The 16,738-nt window shown below is 44.0% G+C and overlaps 1 protein-coding gene across 2 annotated transcripts in view; it reads right to left on the reverse strand.

The window, feature by feature from the left end:
• The window catches only part of LOC121585195 (syntaxin-binding protein 1-like), a 35,377-nt gene that overhangs the window by 7,508 nt on the left and 11,131 nt on the right, over positions 1–16,738 (reverse strand). For both annotated transcript variants that reach the window (XM_041901618.2, XM_041901617.1), the window contains exons 9-17: positions 16,335–16,465; positions 14,427–14,534; positions 13,043–13,103; positions 12,841–12,906; positions 12,473–12,553; positions 2,426–2,564; positions 2,123–2,232; positions 1,679–1,783; positions 1,379–1,464 (exon numbers count right to left, since the gene is read on the reverse strand). In XM_041901618.2, coding sequence (XP_041757552.1) covers positions 1,379–1,464; positions 1,679–1,783; positions 2,123–2,232; positions 2,426–2,564; positions 12,473–12,553; positions 12,841–12,906; positions 13,043–13,103; positions 14,427–14,534; positions 16,335–16,465 — 887 coding nt within the window. The remainder of the gene's footprint in view (positions 1–1,378; positions 1,465–1,678; positions 1,784–2,122; positions 2,233–2,425; positions 2,565–12,472; positions 12,554–12,840; positions 12,907–13,042; positions 13,104–14,426; positions 14,535–16,334; positions 16,466–16,738) is intronic.

The raw sequence follows: 16,738 nt of genomic DNA on the forward strand, positions 1-16,738 counted from the left end.
ACTGGGAATGTGATGAACGAAATAAAAGCTGAAATAAATCATTCTATCTACTATTATTCTGACATTTCACATTCTTAAAATAAAGTGGTGATCCTAACTGACCTAAGACAGTGAATATTTACTAGGATTAAATGTCAGGAATTGTGAAAAACTGAGTTTAAATGTATTTGGCTAAGGTGTGTGTAAACTTCCGACTTCAACTGTATCTGTTGGTCACAGATACCTAAGTAGTGGCATGGATCAGAAAACCAGTCAGTATCTGGTGTGACCACCATTTGCCTCATGAAGCGCAACATCTCCTTCGCATAGAGTTCATCAGGTTGTTGATTTTGGCCTGTGGAATGTTGTCCCACTCCTCTTCAATGGCTGTGCGAAGTTACTGGATATTGGCAGGAAGTGGAATATGCTGTCGTACACGTCGATCCAGAGCATCCCAAACATGCTCAATGGGTGACATGTCTGGTGAGTATGCAGGCCATGGAAGAACTGGGACATTTTCAGGTTCCACGAATTGTGTACAGATCCTTCCAACATGGGGCTGTGCATTATCATGCTGAAACATGAGGTGATGGCGGTGGATGAATGGCATGACAATGGGCCTCAGGATCTCGTCACGGTTCTTCTGTACATTCAAATTGCCATTGATAAAATGCAATTGTGTTCGTTGTTTGTTGTAGCTTATGCCTGCCCATACGATAACCCCACCGCCACCATGGGGCACTCTGTTCATAACGTTGACATCAGTAAACCGCTCGCTCACACGATGCCATGCACGTCTGCAGTTGTGAGGCCAGTTGGACGTACTGCCAAATTCTCTAAAACGACGTTAGAGGCGGCTTATGGTAGAGAAATTAACATTCAATTATTTTGCAACAGCTCTGGTGGACATTCCTGCAGTTAGCATGCCAATTGCACGCTCCCTTAAAACTTGAGACATCTGTGGAATTGTGTTGTGTGACAAAACTGCACATTTTAGAGAGGTCTTTTATTGTCCCCAGCACAAGGTGCACCTGTGTAATGATCCTGCTGTTTAATCAGCTTCTTGATATGCCAGACCTGTCAGATGGATAGATTATCTTGGCAAAGGAGACATGCTCACTAACAGGGATGTAAACAAATTTGTGCACAACATTTTAGAGAAATACACTTTTTGTGCGTATGGAACATTTCTGGGATCTTTTATTTCAGCTCATGAAACATTGGACCAACACTTTAGACATGTTGCGTTTATATTTTTGTTCAGTATACAAACTATCAAACCAAAGTATTGTTCCTACCTCCACTAGGACCTAAAATGAAAAATGTCAGTAAGTCATTGGAAACTCAGAAGTGACAGAGCACAGAGGTGATGTAAAATTAATAGGGTTTATCTGTATACCTTGATGGAGCGCTGCTGTGGGTGGATGCTGTGCGTTGGGTGATGTAGGGGTACTGCTTTGGATCCAGTTTGTCCTCAATGGCATCCTGTAGAGATACAAAATTGGGTCAGTGGACTAACCATACCCCGGCTCAACCCTAACCCTAACCCTAGCCTCATGTCCATACCCTGTCTGAACCCTAGAAGGGAGAGACCATTTTTTTTATGCCAGTCTTAACCCACACTAAATTAATGTATGATAGACCCTACTCGCTAATCAAATTAAGTATATAACAGTCTACAACAGCAGACTGGACTTGCCTCCATGATGTCCTTGATGAGAGGGGTCCATCGGGAGAGCTGGTAGGTCTGCTCACTCACTCGCTCCTTCCGGTCAGTCTTTTTCACTTTGCGGGTCGGGTTCCCCTAGAAAGTACAGTAGATGATTGATGCACTGAAATATTTTTCAGTTGGACACAGATAGCATATATACACTGCGGATATCATATTTATGCCACTATCCCAAAAATGGATCCCCAATCCACGTTAAAGTGTGTGAGAGAGTTGTGAGATGGTTCCACAAGGGTTCCTGTGTCATATTCATTAGAGCACACTGTAGCAAAACATTTTGCAACAGAAAACGAAAACAAGCGTTGCTTGTTGGACAAGTTAGCTAGTAGTCCCTCCCTGTTACAGTCCGTTTTCTTCTGTTCAGTGCCTAATGAATATATGTCCTGGTTTTACTATGTTACTATAGGATCTCACCTCCGTGATGATGGGCATGCCCATATGGGCCATGTTGGCGATTATGTCACTGTCCTCAGGAGGGATGTTAGCATGCTGGAGGAGCTTACACAGATTCTCCTCCGAAACACCTGACACGCACACATGCACAAACACAGACATGGACGCATACACCGAAAAACACACACGCACGCATGAAAACATGCACAGACATGCAGAAACATGCACACACCCACACAACAGAATCAGAATTGTAATGGTAACGGAGAAGTGGAGCTATGTACATAGTAAAATACAGACACAGAAAATAGATTTCTCTCTCACCATTCTTCATGAAGATGTATAGCAGGATGATGCGGATCTTGTCGAAGACGGTGACGTCTTTATCCAGCAGGATGGGTACGATGGCCCTCATGGGGTCCTTGATCTTCTCCCCCTCTGCATCTGTACCCATCGCTAGGTCCTGGGGTAGTGCAAGACAGTTGGAGGGGCACGGGTAGGTTAGAGGGTTAGAGATCTAACAGATATGCACTGAGTGTCCAAAACATTGCTCTTTCCATGACATGGACTGACCAGGTGAATCCAGGTGAAAGCTATGATCCCTTTTAAATCCACTTCAATCAGTGTAGATGAAGGGAAGGAGACAGGTTAAAGAAGGATTTTTAAGCCTTGAGACAATTTAGACATGGATTGTGTATCTGTGCCATTCAGAGGGTGAATGGGCAAGACAAAAGATTTAAGTGCCTTTGAACAGGGTATAGTAGCAGGTGCCAGGCGCACCGTTTTGAGTGTGTCAAGAACTGCAACGCTGCTGGGTTTTTCCACGCTCAACCGTTTCCCGTGTGTATCAAGAATGGTCCAACACCTGCACGATGAACTCACTAAAGACTAAAGGAAATAGCAGTCATGACTCATGATGTAATGCCGTGAAGGAATTATTTAGTTTCTTGTTTAGTTCCCTCTTAAGCATGCTGCACGACTACGTATTTCAACTGGATATTAATTATTGGCGAGGTAGCCTTACGGTGAATATTGCACTCTGGTCACATGCGTCATGTCATTCAAACAGGACAATATAGGCTAACTGCATATACATTCTTTGTGTTGATGAAAATAATATATGACTCATCATAGACCCGATTTATTTATATATATATATATTTTTTATTATTATTATTTTGGAAAAACCCTTTGGCCAAGGGCAGGGGCCTCGGCCGACCGGTGGCTCGAGGCGGGTGGGGTCGAGCGCACCTACGGTCAACTGCTGCCGATTGTATGGGTCTATTCTGTTTAGATTTTCACATTGATGTGGTGTCTGGGTGCCTGTCCGCTCTAAGACACCTCTCTTTTTCCTCCCCATGAATGATTCAATTTATTAGGCTTGTGTTTTTTATGTTGGAGCTGAGAGCTCAGTGGGGGAAAATGACTCGAGTGGGTCGGACGACCATCATAATATGGCCCGAATAATCAAGATTGAAAGATTAATGAGCCACTATAGCCTCGCCCTGGCTCTCAGACTGGGATTAAAATATTGAGAGGTGGTTCTGTTTGATTTTGTTGTATATAATATGAAGCAGAATGGGATTTGCCCTGATATTCGATTAAGAAGCCAGCTTCATGAACGAATCCCTCTTCCTTCTTAAGACTATTTTGTTCTTATTAAACTATGAGCTTGTTTAATTAAGGGAAGTTTGTTATTATTATTATTACTTTATCATTAGTATTATTAGCCTATAATTTATTAATTAATTAAATAGGCTAGTCAATTACTTGTCAGCTAATGGTGTTGCTGACTGAATGCACTATTGAATGCCGTTTTAATTGCATTGATATCTACTTCTCTAGGAAGGTAGACAGTACCAGGGTCGCTAATGGTAAAATCGAAACATTTATTTGAGACTAATGAACACAATGGAAGATGCTCATAGGAGATGATGGCCTAGACCATGTTATATTTATTTCCAGATACGGTCAATATCTCATAGCTTTTTAAGGAGGTTCTCACCCAAGATTTGACGGTACATGGCCCCATCCATCGTCCCTTTGATGCGGTGAAGTTGTCCTGACTCCTTAGCAGAAAAACACCCCCAAAGCATAATGTTTCCACCTCCATGTTTGACGGTGGGGATGGTGTTCTTGGGGTCATAGGCAGCATTCCTCCTCCTCCAAACACGGCGAGTTGAGTTGATGCCAAAGAGCTCGATTTTGGTCTCATCTGACCACAACACTTTCACCCAGTTCTCCTCTGAATCATTCAGATGTTCATTGGCAAACTTCAGATGGCCCTGTATATGTGCTTTCTTGAGCAGGGGAACCTTGCGGGCGCTGCAGGATTTCAGTCCTTCACGGCGTAGTGTGTTACCAATTATTTTATTGGTGACTATGGTCCCAGCTGCCTTGAGATCATTGACAAGATCCTCCCGTGTAGTTCTGGGCTGATTCCTCACCGTTCTCATGATCATTGCAACTCCACGAGGTGAGATCTTGCATGGAGCCCCAGGCCGAGGAAGATTGACAGTTATTTTGTGTTTCTTCCATTTGTGAATAATGATACCAACTGTTGTCACCTTCTCACCAAGCTGCTTGGCGATGGTCTTGTAGCCCATTCCAGCCTTGTGTAGGTCTGCAATCTTGTCCCTGACATCCTTGGAGACCTCCTTGGTCTTGGCCATGGTGGAGAGTTTGGAATCTGATTGATTGATTGCTTCTGTGGACAGGTGTCTTTTATACAGGTAACAAACTGAGATTAGGAGCACTCCCTTTAAGAGTGTGCTCCTAATCTCAGCTCGTTACCTGTATAAAACATTTATATTTTAGTCATTTAGCAGACGCTCTTATCCAGAGTGACTTACAGTTAGTGAGTGCATACATTATTTTTAAATGTTTCATACTGGGAATCGAACCCACAACCCTGGCGTTGCAAACGCCATGCTCTACCAACTGAGCTACATCCCTCCCGGCCATTCCCTCCCCTACCCTGGACGACGCCGGGCCAATTGTGCGCCGCCCCATGGGACTCCCGGTCACGGCCGGCTACGACAGAGCCTGGATTCGAACCAGGATCTCTAGTGGCACAGCTAGCACTGCGATGCAGCGCCTTAGACCACTGCGCCACTCGCCACATAAAAGACACCTGGGAGCCAGAAATCTTTCTGATTGAGAGGGGGTCAAATACTTATTTCCCTCATTAAAACGCAAATCAATTTCTAACATTTTTGACATGCGTTTTTCTGGATTTTTTTATTGTTATTCTGTCTCTCACTGTTCAAATAAACCTACCATTAAAATTATAGACTGATCACTTCTTTGTCAGTGGGCAAACGTACAAAATCAGCAGGGGATCAAATACTTTTTTCCCTCACTGTAGATAGGTGGATGGACTTGCCATTATCATGGTTGGGTAGAATTAATCTGATTAAAATTAATGTTTTCCCCAGACTTTTATATCCTCTCCAGATGGTTCCATTATATATAACGAAAAATACTTTTAATGAACTCAATAAATACCTCTCAGACATTATATGGCACAGAAAAAGACCAAGGTTGAACATTTGTAAACTGCAGCTACCATATAATTTAGGAGACCTAGCACTACCTAATTTGCTATTTTATAACTGGGCATGTCATGCTCACATAATTGCAGAATGTTTCAGAGATTAACATTGCTCTAATTGGGTCAGTAATAACTACTGCTTCACATCTCCATACTCATTCATCAGTGTTATGACTGGTGATATAAACAGTCAGCACAGAAGTGAAACATAACCCGATTCTTAACAGTACCTTTAAGATCTGGAGAGATATTTGCAAACATATTGGGAGAAAGGATTACTTTTCTGCTCTGACTCCCCTTATTAATAACAAGGCCTTTCCCCCTGGCGTCTCTGATAGCATTTTCCACCTCTGGTACCAGAAAGGTATGAGGTCAAAATCAGGTATCTTTGATGGTGACACGTTGCTATCGTTTCAGCAAATCCAACAAAAATGTGCTGTACCACACAGACAATTCTTTGGGTATCTGCAAGTAAGACATTTGATTGAATCCAAGATGGTGCTCCCCCACAGAACCCAATACGAACCCCAGTGGACAATCTCCTGTTGAAAGCTGAAAGACCTAAACACTTTATCTCTTCAATTTATGCTGCTATACATTCTAATGTTGAAAGTAACTCAAGTGCTCTGATTTGGGTATGGGAAACGGAGCAGGGAAGAGGCCAAGAAATTCAAAATTGGACAAAGACTATGCTCGAAGCAAGACAACTGTTCACCTGCAACAAGGTGCAAGAGATGCAATATAAGATTATGCAAAGATCCATAGGCTCTCCATTATATGGAATATAATGAAAGCAGAATTATCTGATACCTGTTGTAAGTGTAAGAAGGAAAAAGGCACTCATGGCCATCTGTTTTGGACTTGCCTATTAACTACAAAACGGAGCTGGAAGGCATTGTCACGCCCTGGCTCTGGGGACAATGTTATGTTGAGCCAGGGTGTGTATTCTATGTTTGATTTTCTATGTTGGGCTGAGTGACTCCCAATCAGAGGCAACGAGTGACAGCTGGTTGTCTCTGATTGGGAGCCATATTTAACTATCGGTCTTTTCACTTTGTGTTGTGGTTTCTTGTTCCGTGTTGGTTTGTTTTTGTAACCAAGGACGCCACGTTTCGTTGTTTTGATCGTGGTGATCTTGATAAAATAAATATGTTTGCTTTCAACGCTGCGCCTTGGTCCTCTCCCTCCTTAGACGATCGTGACAGAAGAAACCACCATAACAGGACCAAGCAGCATGAAGAAGAGAGAGGATGGACTTGGGAGCAGTTGAGTAGGAGTCTCGACTGGGCCAAGCCAAGAGAAGAGGAGAGAGGTTGGACTTTGGAGCAGTGGGGTGAGAGTCTGGCGAGAACGATGGAGGCCTGGCCCACGGGGAGGAGAGACCCCCAGAAATTTTTTAGGGGGGGGCTCACGACGTCGGACCAGCAGGAGGCCGCGATAGAGCGGCCCAGCGGGTTGCCAGAGGAGGCCGCCAGGTTACGGGGGCCACTGGTCGAAGAGGGGATGGAGGATGTAGAGGCACGGCGAGAGGTACTGGGGTGTGTTACCAGTCCGGTCCGGCCCGTTCCAGATCCCGAGGTAGAGCCAGTGGTGTGTGTCCCCAGTACGGTCCGGCCTGTTCCAGCCCCTCGCACCAAGTGTACGGTGCGCGTCGCCAGCCCAGCCCAGCCCGGCCTGTCCCTGCTCCACGCACCAAGCCTACGGGGTGCGTCGCCAGCCCAGTCCGGCCCATCCAAGCTCCCCGCACCAAGCCAGTGGTGTGCGTCATCAGTCCGGCACGGCCCGTGCCTGCTCTCCGCACCAAGTCTGTGGTGCGTTTCGTCAGCCCTGTCCGGCCCGTTCCTGCTCTCCGCACCAAGCCTACGGTGTGCGTCGCCAGCCCAGCCCGGCCAGTCCCTGCTCCACGCACCAAGCCTACGGGGTGCGTCGCCAGCCCAGTCCGGCCCATCCAAGCTCCCCGCACCAAGCCAGTGGTGTGCGTCATCAGTCCGGCACGGCCCGTGCCTGCTCTCCGCACCAAGTCTGTGGTGCGTTTCGTCAGCCCTGTCCGGCCCGTTCCTGCTCTCCGCACCAAGTCTGTGGTGCGCGTCGCCAGCCCAGTCCGGTCCATTCCTGCTCCACGCACAAAGCCAGGGGTGCGTATCGTCAGTCCGGCTCCGGCCAGCGGGGCCAGACCGGACCAGGGGTACTTTGGGGGGTTGGAGAGGGAGTGGGGATCAGGCCCGGAGCCGGATCCGCCGCCAAGGCGGAGTGCCCACCCGGTCCCTCCCCTGTGGGATTTAGTTGGCGCGGTCGGAGTCCGCGCCTTTAGGGGGGGGTACTGTCACGCCCTGGCTCTGGGGACAATGTTATGTTGAGCCAGGGTGTGTATTCTATGTTTGATTTTCTATGTTGGGCTGAGTGACTCCCAATCAGAGGCAACGAGTGACAGCTGGTTGTCTCTGATTGGGAGCCATATTTAACTATCGGTCTTTTCACTTTGTGTTGTGGTTTCTGGTTCCGTGTTGGTTTGTTTTTGTAACCAAGGACGTCACGTTTCGTTGTTTTGATCGTGTGATCTTGATAAAATAAATATGTTTGCTTTCAACGCTGCGCCTTGGTCCTCTCCCTCCTTAGACGATCGTGACAGGCATGTTCATATTTGTTTTCTTTTTTTCTTTTTCACCTTTATTTAACCAGGTAAGCCAGTTGAGAACAAGTTCTCATTTTCTCATTTACAACTGGGACCTGGCCAAGATAAAGCAAAGCAGTGTGATAAAACAACAACAACAACAACACAGAGTTACACATGGGATAAAACAAAACATACAGTCAATAACACAGTGTGTGCAAATATAGTAAGTTATGGATGTAAGGCAATAAATAGGCCATAATGCAAAATAATTACAATTTAGTATTAACACTGGACTGATAGATGTGCAAGAGATGATGTGCAAATGAGCAAAATAAATAACAATATTGGGATGAGGTAGTTGGGTGGGCTAATTACTGATGGGCTGTGTACAGGTGCAGTGATCGGTAAGCTGCTCTGACAACTGATGCTTAAAGTTAGTGAGGGAGATAAGAGTCTCCAGCTTCAGAGATTGTTGCAGTTCGTTCCAGTCATTGGCAGCAGAGAACTGGAAGGAATGGCGGCCAAAGGAGGTGTTGGCTTTGGGGATGACCAGTGAGATATACCTGCTGGAGCGCATACTACATGTGGGTGTTGCTATGGTGACCAATGAGCTAAGATAAGGCGGGGATTTGCCTAGCAGTGATTTATAGATGACCTGGAGCCAGTGGGTTTGGCGACGAATATGTAGTGAGGGCCAGCCAACGAGAGCGTACAGGTCACAATGGTGGGTAGTATATGGGGCTTTGATGGCACTGTGATAGACTACATCCAATTTGCTGAGTAGAGTGTTGGAGGCTATTTTGTAAATGACATCGCCGAAGTCAAGGATCGGTAGGATAGTCAGTTTTACGAGGGCATGTTTGGCAGCATGAGTGAAGGAGGCTGTGAAGAGCGTTGTGCCAGTAACCGAAAGGTCGCTGGTTCTAATCCCCGAGCCGACTAGGTGAAAAATCTGTCGATGTGCCCTTGAGCAAGGCACTTAACCCTAATTGCTCCTGTAAGTCGCTCTGGATAAGAGCGTCTGCTAAATGACTAAAATGTAAATGTAAATGAAATAGGAAGCCGATTCTAGATTTAACTTTGGATTGGAGATGCTTAATGTGAGTCTGGAAGGAGTGTTTATGGTCTAACCAGACACCTAGGTATTTGTAGTTGTCCACATATTCTAAGTCAGACCCGCCGAGAGTAGTGATTCTAGTCGGGCAGGCGGGTGCAAGCAGCGTTCGATTGAAGAGCATGCATTTAGTTTTACTAGCGTTCAAGAGCAGTTGAAGGCTATGGAAGGAGTGTTGTATGTCCTATAAGAATGGACCCTTGGCTATTTGTACTGGGTGTCATTGGGAACAGGCCCTCACTTACCTTAGCACAGCTCAATCTTCTTAAAAATATTACTCTTTGTGGCCCGCAAATACTTTCTCCTTAACTGGATAAAAGACCAGCCACCAACAATAAATCAGTGGTATAGTGAGTTCTTTAAAGTGTTAACACTGGAGAAAATGAGTGCTATAGTTAAGCAATAAGGCACGAGGAGATGTGGTATATGGCCAATATACCACGGCTAAGGGCTGTATCCAGGCATTCCAGGCATAAGAACAGTCCTTAGCCGTGGTATATTGGCCATATACCACATCTCCTCGTGCCTTATTGCTTAACTATAGCACTTATAAACTGGTTACCAATGTAATTAGAACAGTAAAAATAAATGTTTTGTCTTACCCGTGGTATACGTCCTGATATACCAAGGCTGTCAGCCAATCAGCATTCAGGGCACGAACCACCCAGTTTATAATTAGGAACAAGGAAGGAGATTTCTATACAATATGGGACCCCTTTTTGCTATCTTCCCCCTAATCTTACAGATACCCTAAGAAGTGTCAATATACAAATTATATGAATCTATGGGTCAACTGGACCCTGGTCACTATCTTGTATAAAATAATTATGTTGTCGTATAGGCCTCTATACTTTGTTAGGGGTATTTTACACACTACAGCCACACATTTCGTGACAGTAAAATGAATAAATAATAATAATGTTAATGAAATTAATGATACGTTTTTTTATTAAAGTAATGAAAAATTAAGAGCAGAGAACTGAAATGGAATGTATAATTCTTATTGTTTTTGTATGTTTTTGTTTTGTTTTGGTGTTTGTTGGTTATGTAATGTTTTACGTTACCTTGTTTCATGTTGACCTGAAACAAGGAAAATTATATAATAATAATAAAAAAAGCTACAGTGGGGGAAAAAAGTATTTAGTCAGCCACAAATTGTGCAAGTTCTCCCACTTAAAAAGACGAGAGAGGCCTGTAATTTTCATCATAGGTACACGTCAACTATGACAGACAAAATGAGGAAAAAAAATCAAGAAAATCACATTGTAGGATTTTTTATGAATTTATTAAAAAATTATGGTGGAAAATAAGTATTTGGTCAATAACAAAAGTTTCTCAATACTTTGTTATATACCCTTTGTTGGCAATGAGACAGGTCAAACGTTTTCTGTAAGTCTTCACAAGGTTTTCACACACTGTTGCTGGCATTTTGGCCCATTCCTCCATGCAGATCTCCTCTAGAGCAGTGATGTTTTGGGGCTGTCGCTGGGCAACACGGACTTTCAACTCCCTCCAAAGATTTTCTATGGGGTTGAGATCTGGAGACTGGCTAGGCCACTCCAGGACCTTGAAATGCTTCTTACGAAGCCACTCCTTCGTTGCCCGGGCGGTGTGTTTGGGATCATTGTCATGCTGAAAGACCCAGCCACGTTTCATCTTCAATGCCCTTGCTGATGGAAGGAGGTTTTCACTCAAAATCTCACGATACATGGCCCCATTCATTCTTTCCTTTACACGGATCAGTCGTCCTGGTCCCTTTGCAGAAAAAACAGCCCCAAAGCATGATGTTTCCACCCCCATGCTTCACAGTAGGTATGGTGTTCTTTGGATGCAACTCAGCATTCTTTGTCCTCCAAACACGACAAGTTGAGTTTTTACCAAAAAGTTCTATTTTGGTTTCATCTGACCATATGACATTCTCCCAATCCTCTTCTGGATCATCCAAATGCACTCTAGCAAACTTCAGACGGGCCTGGACATGTACTGGCTTAAGCAGGGGGACACGTCTTGCACTGCAGGATTTGAGTCCCTGGCGGCGTAGTGTGTTACTGATGGTAGGCTTTGTTACTTTGGTCCCAGCTCTCTGCAGGTCATTCACTAGGTCCCCCCGTGTGGTTCTGGGATTTTTGCTCACCGTTCTTGTGATCATTTTGACCCCCACAGGGTGAGATCTTGCGTGGAGCCCCAGATCGAGGGAGATTATTAGTGGTCTTGTATGTCTTCCATTTCCCTAATAATTGCTCCCACAGTTGATTTCTTCAAACCAAGCTGCTTACCTATTGCAGATTCAGTATTCCCAGCCTGGTGCAGGTCTACAATTTTGTTTCTGGTGTCCTTTGACAGCTCTTTGGTCTTGGCCATAGTGGAGTTTGGAGTGTGACTGTTTGAGGTTGTGGACAGGTGTCTTTTATACTGATAACAAGTTCAAAGAGATGCCATTAATACAGATAACGAGTAGAGGACAGAGGAGCCTCTTAAAGAAGAAGTTACAGGTCTGTGAGAGCCAGAAATCTTGCTTGTTTGTAGGTGACCAAATACTTATTTTCCACCATAATTTGCAAATAAATTCATAAAAAATCCTACAATGTGATTTTCTGGATTTTTTTTCCTCAATTTGTCTGTCATAGTTGACGTGTACCTATGATGAAAATTACAGGCCTCTCTCATCTTTTTAAGCGGGAGAACTTGCACAATTGGTGGCTGACTAAATACTTTTTTTCCCCACTGTATATCTAAGAATGGTCCACCATCCAAAGGTCATCCAGCCAACTTGACACAACTGTGGGAAGCATTGGAGTCAACATGGGCCAGCATCCCTATGGAACGCTTTCGACACCTTGTAGTGACCATGTTCTGAGGGCAAAAGTGGGTGCAACTCAATATTAGGAAGGTGTTCTTAATGTTTTGTACACTCAGGGTACCCATTTTAATAGCCTGAGTGCTAGTCTATTTGTGATATCATGCCAACTCCCTGTCACTGGTTGTTTGGCTTGACAATGACAGCAATGGAGTTGGCAAGAGTACAAACAGATCACAAACATTTTACCCAAATGTACTCCAATTCCCTGGGCTCCCTGGTTATTCTGTTACCTGCTCAACACGACACAGCTTGTCCACCGTGCCCTGGTAGTGGTTCATACAGTCTTCAGCCAAGTGGAGGTGGGTAGAGTACTGAAACACAGGGAGGGGTGGATTCATTAGTGTACACCGTAGCAAAATCGCTTTGCAACGAAAAAAGAAAACAAGCATTTATTTTCTTATTGTACAACGTCAAGGTAGTCTCTCCATTTTCTCCCATTTGGTGTCACACATTCATAGTCTTAATAGTCCATAGTGAAGGTCTTCTACGTGTTATATTTCATAACTGCCTGGGGGACCAGTTGTCTGTCTGAGCATGTTGGGTGTATTATTTCTGTGATAGGACATCCATACAGTATCATATGACTCATCATGCTTACCTTGCTTAGCTCTTTCTGATACTGTGGCATCTTCTTCAGCATCTGAGACAAGTCTTTCATTGTGGTCTGTAGCAAACCCAGAAGAGCACCTCACTGTTAGACACATCCAGCAGTCAATACAGTACAGAGGGTTACGAAGGACACATCTCAGTTCAATAATGCAGTAGGTAGGTAGGACTAATACAGACTGAGTTGCATGTACCTTCTCTCCAGTGTTCATCTTTTTGGTGGCTGAGAATTCTTTGAGGGAGCGGGTCACAGCCCTGTTTGAACGTGTGAGAGGGATAGAGAGATGGAGAGAGAGAAATAAATAAAATCCCTATACAGGGCAGCAGGGCGTCCATGTGTCTGTGCATGTACAGTTGAAGTCGGAAGTTTACATACACTTAGGTTGGATTCATTAAACCTCGTTTTTCAACCACTCCACAAATTTCTTGTTAACAAACTATAGTTTTGGCAAGTCGGTTAGGACATCTACTTTGTGCATGACACAAGTCATTTTTCCAACAATTGTTTACAGACAGATTATTTCACTTATAATTCACTGTATCACAATTCCAGTGGGTCAGAAGTTTACATACACTAAGTTGACGGTGCCTTTAAACAGCTTTGAAAATTCCAGAAAATGATGTCATGGCTTTCGAAGCTTCTGATAGGTTAATTGAAATAATTTGAGTCAATTGAAGGTGTACCTTTGGATGTATTTCAAGGCCTACCTTCAAACTCAGTGCCTCTTTGCCTCTCGTCTGATGAAACAAAATAGAACTGTTTGCCCATAATGACCATTGTTATGTTTGGAGGAAAAAGGGGGTAGTTGCAAGTAGAAGAACACCATCCCAACCGTGAAGCACGGGGGTGGCAGCATCATGCTGTGGGGTGATTTGCTGCAGGAGGGACTGGTGCACTTCACAAAATAGATGGCATCATGAGGAAGGAAAAATATCTGGACATATTGAAGCAAAATCTCAAGACATCAGTCAGGATGTTAAAGCTTGGTCGCAAATGGGTCTTCCAAATGGACAATGACCCCAAGCATACTTCCAAAGTTGTGGCAAAATGGCTTCAGGACAACAAAGTCAAGGTATTGGAGTGGCCATCACAAAGCCCTGACCTCAATCCTATAGAAAATGTGTGGGCAGAACTGAAAAAGTGTGTGCGAGCAATGAGGCCTACAAACCTGACTCAGTTAGACCAGCTCTGTCAGGAGGAATGGGCCAAAATTCACCCAACTTATTGTGGGAAGCTTGTGGAAGGCTACCCGAAACGTTTGACCCAAGTTAAACAATTTAAAGGCAATGCTACCAAATACTAATTGAGTGTATGTAAACTTCTGACCTACTGGGAATGTTATGAACGAAATAAAAGCTGAAATAAATCATTCTCTCTACTATTATTCTGACATTTCAAATTCTTAAAATAAAGTGGTGATCGTAACTGACCTAAGACAGGGAATTCTTACTAGGATTAAATGTCAGGAATTGTGAAAAACTGAGTTTAAATGTATTTGGCTAATGTGTATGTAAACTTCCGACTTCAACTGTATGTGTGTGAGAACCAAGGGAGCATCCTATTTTGTAAAGACTTACGTGGTGACTTCTGCAATGTGCTTGTGTCTGAGACTCATCCACAGATCATCATCCTCATCCAGCAACACTGCCTTCTCCTTGACCTCCCCCATCCCACTGGTGTCATACCTGACAGACAGAGAAAACGAGAGAGAGCGAGAGATTAGAGAGCAAGTGATGAGAGAGCGAGAGATGAAAGCGAGAGATGAGAGAGAGAGAAACAGCGAACAGAGTCATACACAGAGAGATGTACAACATAACAGCTCATAACAGCAAAGACAGATATGCTCAAATGTTGATTTAGAACCAAATACGAAGCTACAGGACAAGATGACAATTCCTATCCAAACAAAACGAGAGATGGACCTATTGCTAGACTGTGCCAGGGATAGAGATTATATAATTCACATAGGGATAGAGATCCTATCATTAATTCACATAGGGATAGAGATCTTATAATTCACATAGGGTTAGAGATCCTATACACTACCAGTCAAAGGTTTGGACACACCTACTCTTTCAAGGGTTTTTCTTTATTTTTACTATTTTTTACATTGTAGAATAATAGTGAAGACATCAAAACTATGAAATAACACATATGGAATCATGTTATAACCAAAAAAGTGTTAAACAAATCCCCCTTTGCCTTGATGAGAGCTTTGCACACTCTTGGCATTCTCTCAACCAGCTTCATGAGGTAGTCACCTGGAATGCATTTCAATTAACAGGTGTGCCTTCTTAAAAGTTAATTTGTGGAATTTCTTTCCTTCTTAATGCGTTTGAGCCAATCAGTTGTGTTGTGACAAGGTAGGGGGGGTATACAGACGATAGCCCTATTTGGTAAAATACCAAGTCCATATTATGGCAAGAACAGCTCAAATAAGCAAAGAGAAACGACAGTCCATCATTACTTTAAGACATGAAGGTCAGTCAATACGGAACATTTCAAAAACGTTGAACGTTTCTTCAAGTGCAGTCGCAAAAACCATCAAGTGCTATGATGAAACTGGCTCTCATGAGGACCGCCACAGGAAAGGAAGACCCATAGTTAAGTCTGCTGCAGAGGATAAGTTCATTAGAGTTAACTGCTCCTCAGAAATTGCAGCCCAAATAAATGCTTAACAGGGTTCAAGTAACATACACATTTCAACATCAACTGGTCAGAGGGGACTGTGTGAATCAGGCTTTCATGGTCGGATTGCTGCAAAGAAACCACTACTAAAGGACACCAATAATAAGAAGAGACCTTCTTGAGCCAAGAAACACGAGCAATGGACATTAGACCGGTTGAAATTTGTCCTTTGGTCTGGAATCCAAATTGGAGATTTTTGGTTCCAACCGCTGTGTCTTTGTAAGACACATCTCCAGGCTGTGTAAGGGCTATTTTACCAAGAAGGAGAGTGATGGAGTGCTGCATCAAATGACCTGGCCTCCACAATCCCCCGACCTCAACCCAATTGAGATGGTTTGGGATGAGTCAGACTGCAGAGTGAAGGAAAAGCAGCCAACAAGTGCTCAGCATATGTGGGAACTCCTTCAAGACTGTTGGAAAAGCATTCCAGGTGAAGCTGGTTGAGAGAATGCCAAGAGTGTGCAAAGCTGTCATCAAGGCAAAGGGTGACTATTTGAAGAATCTAAAATATAAAATATATATATTTTTGGGGTTACTACATGATTCCATATGTGTTATTTCATAGTTTTGATGTCTTCACTATTATTCTACAATGTAGAACATTGTAAAAATAAAGAAAAACACTTGAATGAGTAGGTGTGTCCAAACTTTTGACTGGTACTGTATGTTCTCTGTAATTCTGTGGTGCGAGGCCCAGTGTGTTGTATGCTATGAACCCATTGCTGTGCCAGGCTGTGCCAGTGTGCTATGAACCCATTGCTGTGCCAGGCTGTGCCAGTGAATGTGTGTGTGTTTACTTGTAGACGTCGTTCTCGATGCCCAGCAGGTCATAGCCCATGGCTTGGAGGGTGAGCTCGTGGAGGATGGGAGAGACTGGGTCAAAGCCTCGGTCCAGAATCAGGAGCTGGGAGCGAGACTTGTCCGGACCCTAGGCAGGGCGGAGAGAAAGAGGGGGCCATATTAGCTGACAGGGACAGAGAGACAAAAGGCTGGACAAAGAGGTTTACATTATGATTCGACTGTACTATTGCAGTTTCATAACCTCCAAAACGTCATAACAATCTACAATAGACTATTCCATTATTTTGCCTGTGCGTGTGCGATACATTGGTTTGACATAATGACGTGTTTCAGTGTAACCAAAAGGACAAAACACACCGTGCACGCGAAAGGGTAAAAGCAGCGGGTGGCTGACCTATCG

This window comes from Coregonus clupeaformis, chromosome 16 (genome assembly GCF_020615455.1).
Source record: "Coregonus clupeaformis isolate EN_2021a chromosome 16, ASM2061545v1, whole genome shotgun sequence".
NCBI lineage: Eukaryota > Metazoa > Chordata > Actinopteri > Salmoniformes > Salmonidae > Coregonus > Coregonus clupeaformis.